Source organism: Notothenia coriiceps, unplaced genomic scaffold (assembly GCF_000735185.1).
Source record: "Notothenia coriiceps isolate Sejong01 unplaced genomic scaffold, NC01 NC01_scaffold00037250, whole genome shotgun sequence".
Taxonomy (NCBI): domain Eukaryota; kingdom Metazoa; phylum Chordata; class Actinopteri; order Perciformes; family Nototheniidae; genus Notothenia; species Notothenia coriiceps.
In genome coordinates this window covers 5,614,405-5,622,725 of record NW_011369951.1, presented here as the reverse complement: position 1 = coordinate 5,622,725, position 8,321 = coordinate 5,614,405, and the positions used below count along the sequence as shown (strand labels likewise).

The window sequence follows — 8,321 nt, the reverse complement described above, 5'->3', positions numbered from 1 at the left end:
ACCTTGCTGAGCTCCTTTCTGGGTACTGGAGGCATCTTCTTCACGCATCTGGGACAGAATCCTCAATTGTGGTCCGGTTGAAAGAAAAGAAAAAGATTGAGTATTCAGCACAAATATTTTAATAGAAAATAGCAAGCTACCACAAACCACAAAGCCCAAAGCAATTTGCATTAAATAAAGTTGTTCTTTACTTAACATTGACTAGGTGATGGGTATCGGTTAAGGTTTTAACGGTACTACTACTTTTGTAGGGTCATACCACTTTAATTGGTCCCGGTCTTTTAACAGGTATTTATCGGTTCTTTTGTGAGAAAAAAATAAGGTAAAACCAACTAAACAAATTTGAACAAAAACAAAATAAATAACTCGCTACCTCTAATCATTAAACCCATGTTGTATAATGTAGTTAACGTCCGTGTGCTGCCTAGCATACATACCTGACGTGGAACGTTCACTTATGGACCGGGCACAGAGCGCTAGAAAGACAGTGGAACCGGTGCATTCTCCCTCTGGATGTGTGGAGCCACTTTTGCTAATGTTAGACAATTGCTCGGTGTTACCGCCCTGACATGGCTAAACTTCTTATTGCACTTTAGACGGTTAAATTTTAAATACACCCTCGGAGCGCATGTGTGCATGAGTGTGTGTGTGTGTGTGTGTGTGTGTGTGTGTGTGTGTGTGTGTGTGTGTGTGTGGTGTGTGTGGTGTGTGTGTGTGTGTGTGTGTCTGTGGTGTGTGTGTGTGGGTGTGTGTTGTTGGTGTTGGCTGCATTGTAAGCAGCTGCGGTGTGTGTTAAACTGCCCCGCCCCTCCCAAGCAGGCGGGGGAGGAGATCGAAAATACTAAAAATAATCATAGAAGCATTTTTGCAGTCTTATTGCATATTAAAAACGGAGTTGGCGACACTAAAAGTGCAATATAATGTTTGTGTAGCCAATAATACATATGACATATTTTTTTTACACGTCTCCAGTACCGATAAAAAAGACCGCTAACGTCAGAGCTTAACGGTACCACACAGTCTTTAATAATTCAGCCCCGGGCCCGTTTAAACACCGGGGCTCGATACCCATCCCTACATTTGACTGGAGATCTTGACATCTTTGCAAAGAACAATCCCAGAAGTGATCAAAACACATGCTATTCAACACTTTGCTACCAATATGTTGGCTATACTGTATGTTCAGTATCAAACTTTACCTTCTCCCCAGTGTTCATCCTCTTGCTGGCTGGAAAAGTCCTTCAGCTGCGAGTCACTTCCCTGATGACCAAAAAAGGATTGTTAGATTGTGCTAAGTGGTGTGTATCCACAGCTTTAAAGAGTATGAGGAATAGTATATATACTATACAGTAGGAGTAAAAGTTACTTACTGGGACACCTCAGCTATGTGTTTGTGTCTCAGGCTCACCCACAGGTCATCGTCTTCGTGCAGCAGAACCTCTTTTTCTCACGAGAAGTCTCCAATTCCACTCGTCTCATATCTGAAGAGATAGACCACACTCATTTAGAATATATCATTTAAATGTGTAGATATTCATATATTGATCGATTCTGCCTACTGCAGCTTTAACCTGTAACCTTAACCATTGTCCATCCTGCTATCCATGGGCGTAGGAAGCATCCTCAATGTGGGTGGGATAATTTGGACAGGGTGTGTGGGCGGGTGGTGGACTCAACTCTTCTAGGGGGATCGGGGGCATGCTCCCCCGGGAAGATTTTGTTTTAAATGTTGAAGTTAAAAACATCAATCTGGTGCACTTTGAGAGCAACATTAAGAGATCTATGGATACATCTCTCAATACCCATATGAAACAGAACTGGAAGCAGATTTTCTTTTTCTTTATGCTTCATATTTGACTAATCACTCCCCTTTCAAACTGTATTCTTGAGTTACTTTCCTATAGTATGAGTTGGAATTATTTGATACCTGTTATTCTCTTATTTTTTATAACTATAAAAGTCTGACAGGAGAGCTCTCTCCCTCCAGTTTAATAACAGCGCCTTATATCCGGGTGCTAGTGGAGCACGCTCGTGAACTGTTAGCGTCGGAGCCTCGCAGCGGGGAAACTGTGGCGCGCATCATTTTACAACTAAAGACAGAGCTACACAAAAAAGGCAGCATGTGTACGGCGGCTCTGAGAATCTGCCTTGGTACAAAGTAGCAGTGAAAACATGGTACGGAGTTTCATTGATTTGGGCATTCTCACAATAAGCAAGTGGAATGGATTTGATAGTGAAGCACTGACACAGCGCTCTACAGAGAGCGGCGAGTGGATAGACCGATTCACGGACTTTCCACATGGTAAAAGTGGGGGGGTCTAAACTAATCGTTTTAAAAGGTGGGGGGGACTTGTCCCACCCTCATATAATGGCTGCGACGCCCATGCTGCTATCATGTCCTTAGAGGAAAACAATGTCCTATACATGTCATAAGATGATACTATTATTCCTAAACATAACTACACATATTCATTTTCAATATTGTAATCCTTTTAACCTCATTAATGCCACTGCTGTTGTGGCAGTCTGTATTTTGGCTTCACAGTTTATGATAGACTTTTTAAAGAAGATGAGGTGGTGAATAAACTCAGACCCTTGCCAAAGTGTATGCTATGTATAGTAATAGTTTCATACTTGTAGACGTCGTTCTCGATGGGCAGCAGGTCGTAGCCCATGGCCTGGAAGGTGAGCTCGTGCAGGACTGGAGAGACGGGGTCGAACGCCCGGTCCAGGATGATCAGCTGTGAGCGGGCCTTATCTGGACCCTATACAGACACAGACACAACCATACAGGGATGAAAGGAGTGGTAACTGTGTGACTTCCTGGATACATCTTTTTGCAACAACAATATGATAATCATTGAGCATTGAAGTGACTGTATTTAAGTAGAACGGGGTAAAAAATGAATTCCTCTAAGCTCACCTCTCCCATGGTGGGGTCATCAGCCTTGTAGGCGTCCAGTTTGTCCTGAACCAGCTGGGCCAGGGTGGCATTGTCCTTGTACTCTCTGACAGGAGGACACACAGATAGAGGGATGGTCAGCATTTAAGTGATAGACAGACAGGATACCCCTCTATTTCTCCAAAGGACATTGAGGAGACCAGCTTAAAAAGTCCCCTTAACTCACTTCTGTAAAGGTGATACATGGTAATGATTCCTTACTTTTGAGTGAGGTTTTAAAATGTAGTCTCAGTTTTAAAATGTAGTCTCAGTTTAAAAAAAATTCACTGATCACAACTTTTTAAATACAGGCTGATATCCTCAATGTCATGTAAACGTTATCTGTCAAAATGAGCTATCTTTCCAACCACTAAAAGGACGTCTTTAGTTTTGAGCGCTTCCTGTACCCACAGCTGCCCCTACACAGCGCCCCCTGCTGCTCACCCTCGGTATCTGACGGCAGGGTACTCCTTCAGGGTGGCGCAGAGCGTGGCTAGCTGCTCCGCCAGCCTCTCCATCACCGGGTTCTTCAGCTGGGTCTTATGGGGGCTGTAGAAACTGTGGAAGGCGTCTGCATTGTCCAGAGAGTACACCTGCACACACAAACATGGACGCAATTTAGACGACTGCCTCCCTTTTTCATTGATTTGAGATTATTTTACATTTTTCTGTTTTGGTGTTCTGTGCACCATGCTGGTCAGGAACAGATTTCAGGAAGTATTATGATGTGAAAGCTAATTTGATCATGACAAAAGACTAGCATGGAGAATGGGAACTCCACTCATTGTGGAAACACAGTGTTTCACATGTAACCTTGTAGACCAGCTGGAAGTGTGATAATATCAAACATGGCGACGTTACATAAAATGTTATTTTCTGTTCTCTCTTTGTGTTGTTGTTTATCCTTTTCACCTTAACTCCCCCTTGTGTCTCTTCTCCTTTTTCATTATCTTTTTCCCATTCTGATTTCCTCTTTCTCACCGTTTCTTTCCTCTCCTATCCTGACATGTCCTCCCCTCTATTCCTTTCACCTTTAATGTCCTTGCTTTCTTATGTATCCTTCTCACTTCCCTCTTATCTAATATCCTCTCTTCTCTTGTTTTCATTTCATTGTTCCTCTCGCCTCTCTTCGTCTTTCTGCGTCTTCTCACCTTTTCTACTCTCTATGTCATTTGTTAATTTCCTTTCCTCTCCTCTCCTGCATCACTCACTACCACTCCCTCCTCCCACCCCATCTGTCTTCAGTCACATGATCTCACTCCTGCAGTCTCTATGTTAGCCCAGCTCCCATTGGCTACAGCCTGCTGTGTGGATCCTTGCTCATCCAATGGTGTGAGAGCCTCAGTGTGTGGGCGGGGCTATCAGGCAGCACTATGCCTGGAGCAGAAAACCACTGACTCTGAATTAATAAGAGTAGACAGGAGGGAAGCAAAGCATTGTGGGCATAGCAGCATCTTCAGAGAGTGATGGGTAGATGATGGACAGGAGGAGAGAGGGGTGTAGAGGGGGGGACATTTAGAAGAAGGGTAATAATAAATACAAATATAATAAAAAAGAAAACGCTTGATGGAGAGCAGAATGCAAGCTACGTGCAAAGGCAAGGATGGAGTAATGGTGGTACATAAAAAAAAAAACGTAGGGAGGGGGAGGAGGAGAAAAATGACGAAGGCAGGAATTTGGAAATATAGCAAGGATGGAGAAGCAGGCAGAGGGAGGAGAGGCAATGTGACAAATGTGAGTCCTTCTGGAACAGTCTGGCAGTATATAGTGTGACTGCTGAGTCAGCGGCATTAAGTGACCATCTGAGTGTGTATCTGTGTTTCTATCTACTCTCTCCGTCTCTATTCATCCATCCTCTAACAACCATTACCCTCCCTGCTACTATTCCTGGCTGTGTCCTTTCTCTATCTCTCTCCTCCCACCAGTCTCTGCATCTCTTGTGTTCACTTAATCACAAACAAAGAATTACAGCAAACCATCTTTTATTCATTCGTTGCTCAGAGGAAAAACTATTGGAGAATATAATGGCAAAAAGATACAACAATCCAGGGTGCAATAAGCAATCTTTATATAGGATTTATTAAGCAATTGGTATGCATACTTGTGTTTTCAAATATTTGTGGGATATCCTTTTGAAACGGTGTTCTCTAACAGCACTGTGAGGCACAGCTGGATATTTACCTGAGACTCGTAGGGCAAGAAGGCGATGTTGATCTCCGTCAGAGTCTTGATGGTTTTGGAAGCACGGCTCTTTGTTAGCTCATTGAAGAGAGGATCGGGGCAGGCTGGTGAGGTGGGAAATAGATTAAAACAATGAGATATAATGGCAAGCATATGTATGGATTGAGGAATTCAAATTCCTCGGTCTCAATAATATATTTAAATTAAAATTGCAACATATTTCATTGACCTATGAAGTCAGTTTTGAGATGACTACATCACCCTTTTCTGAACAGGAGACTAGTTAACAATGACGTTTCTAACTCCCTACACATTTAAGTAGAAAGGTAAATGTAGCTTCAAAGCAGCTCCATACTTTTAATACAATGAAGCTCATCTATCATCACTGCACAGGAGCTATAAAGTATGTTTGTTATGTTTAAATACACAAACCCTAAAACCATGTCCTGCCTGCTCACTAGAAACCAGATGTTATGAGCACACAAACGGGTGTTATAACAACGACGAGCAGTACGCATGTGTCCTACAAAAAGACAGGAGGAACACATTATACTGAGAAGGAAATAGTTACATCAAGCTGAAACACAGCACTACCTAAAAACAATGACAGGTTGAACATAGAGCAGAACTAATGATAACAGAAAGAAAACAGTTCAAAGCAAAAAGCACAGAACACTAGATATCAAAGATTGTGCAACACAAATATGTTTTACAACTTAAACAGTGCACTACATACAGGAATGCTGGATCAAGTCTTCATGTATCTACAGTACTCACAGTCAGTGAAGAAAACATGGGCTGCCTTGTATTTAGCTGAGTGAGGGTCTTTGAAGTCTCCGATGAGGGTGTGGACCGACTGAGGGGAGACAACACAGTTCATATAAGTGTGTTGTTGAATACACTATAGGTGCAATTCATTCATGCTTTATTTGAATAACACTTTGAAATGATAGTGCCAAAGCCTTTACTTAAAGGTGACCTATCATGCAAAATGCACTTTTGTACGTCTTTGATACTTGAATATGTGTCCCCGGTGTTCCAGGGAACTCACCAAGTGTTAGAAAACACAACCCTCTCTATTTTCCTCCATACCCAAATCTCTTAAAAAGGGGCTGCAACAGATCTGATACAGACTGATCCAGATTTGAACACTTCTATGACGTCACAGAAGTGGCGCTACGGCTATTGGGCCAACTCCACCAATCAGGAGGAGACAGCCACGGACATTGCCGTTAGAAAGCGCTGGAGACGCTGTAGTACATGCCAGGCCTGTAGATGGTGCTGTTCTCACAGAATCAGCCCATGATGCAAAGACAGTGTTAAATTGAGCGAAATGAGGAATGGCTAAAATGCATGATCTGTTTGGTATTTTGAAAAATAAAAAGTATAAATATGCCTTATATAGGTATGGTGCTACAATATATTATTCAAATATAGCATGATAGGTCCACTTTAAATCACTTACCTAAATGACCAAATGAAAGATATACAGCTATAAATACATTTAAAAATATTTGCTCAGCTTATAATGTCAGAGCTTATTTGTCAGCACTTGTTTAAGTTAATTATTAGTCCTGTGTCAATATAAAGTCAACAATTCAGTTTTTCAGTCTTTGCATTTGAGTATTTTTCTGTTAAGTCATTAATCACTATCTAGTTTAGCCTAAATATGCCCTGGTCTACTTTTCCCAAAGCACTGTTGTCATTGTTAAGTATAAATTGGATCAGTAGGTACGTAAAATCCTAAATATAAGTGTGTTCTTCTATTGCCTATACATACAAATTGTTAAACTGCATCTCATATAATTATACTCGCTGTTTTTCCCTTGATTTTCTAATTATCAGTTTGCAAATGCTTCTTTCATTTTGGTGTAATATGTAGCAATGTGCAAACCATTTGTTATTCTGTATGTCGTTGTACGTATATTGCAGATCATATTCAAGGCACACTGTAGACCTCAACCTGCTTTGGCAATGCTCTACTCCATCATGGTATTGCCAATAAAGCTGAGTAAACAGGCGAGTGTTTGGACACACGGCGGCTTCCTGCTGCCATGACACACACTATGAACATGAGAGGGGAGAGTGTACCTTCTCTGTGGGCGTAATCAGGTAAATGGCCTCCAGGCTGGGAAGAGGCTCTCGTCTCTTCATGATGTCCTCCACAACTAGAGAAAAGAAACAGTTACAGAGGAACATACACACAAACAAACAGACAACAATGTAAACAGTGCAGAGGATGTGATGGTGGTCTCTTACTGGTGATGCCCTCCGTCATGATGTCTGTCATCTTGCAGCAGGACGACAACATCCTCATGCTCAGCTGGTCCACGATCAGTGCCTGGCAACAGGAATAAACAGTTACAATACAAATACAGTGTGTGACTAAATATTGAACCACAGTTAATTACACAATGAACCGGAAACACATAGTCACACGATGAGGCTATGAACTCTTCATGGCTGAAGTAAGTCCTTAAAGGGTTTCGATTAGAATGGGTGTGTAGGACAACACTTACCATTGAGCATACAAACACTAATTTTGTAGATCGGTATGTGTAGTGAGATGGGACTAGTTAATGACTCCGATACAGAGAAAAAAACAAACGTCTCTAAGTACCTGTACTACAGAGGGTTCTTCCACTTCTTCTTCCCTCTTACTTCCATGGTCTGTGCAACGTCATATAACGAAATAAATTTTCTCTGGATAGATAAGCAATATAAACTTATCTTATATCACATCTGGATGGATATATTGCGTATAAATAGAAAAATAAAAAAGTTTTATGGTTTGCTGTCTAGTACGTAAAATCGGGAAGATTAAAGAGAGTAAATTTGTGACAGAAACGTACCGACTAAGACCACTCTTGTCTGGTAGATTCCGGGACCGTAGTAAATAGATGTCGCAGAGGTACGCGAAAGGTCTTGCCGATTAACAGGCACCGACAGAGGAGGACTACAACCACCTCCAACCGGGTTATCGGCAAGACGTGGTGAAGACCACTGCAGTATATTAACATTTCAAAAATCGCTAGTCAGACTATCTAGGCAACGCGAGGAAAAATTCTTAAACCCAATACCTCCTTTTATCTCTCCACACAAAAGACTGTGACCACTCAAGGGGACCTTGTGCCTGTGTACAATAAAGTACATATTTGTACTGCATGTTTCACGGGTAAAACTACATCCACAGTGGAAT

At 41.8% G+C, this 8,321-nt stretch overlaps 1 protein-coding gene across 1 annotated transcript in view; it reads right to left on the bottom strand.

Annotated features, from left to right (window-relative positions):
* Positions 1 to 8,321, bottom strand: part of stxbp1a (syntaxin binding protein 1a) — a 682,465-nt gene that overhangs the window by 659,515 nt on the left and 14,629 nt on the right. Inside the window, 9 exon segments of the mRNA XM_010796628.1 lie at positions 1,200 to 1,260; positions 1,371 to 1,481; positions 2,635 to 2,765; positions 2,924 to 3,008; positions 3,386 to 3,534; positions 5,123 to 5,226; positions 5,900 to 5,978; positions 7,214 to 7,290; positions 7,382 to 7,463. Coding sequence (XP_010794930.1) covers positions 1,200 to 1,260; positions 1,371 to 1,481; positions 2,635 to 2,765; positions 2,924 to 3,008; positions 3,386 to 3,534; positions 5,123 to 5,226; positions 5,900 to 5,978; positions 7,214 to 7,290; positions 7,382 to 7,463 — 879 coding nt within the window.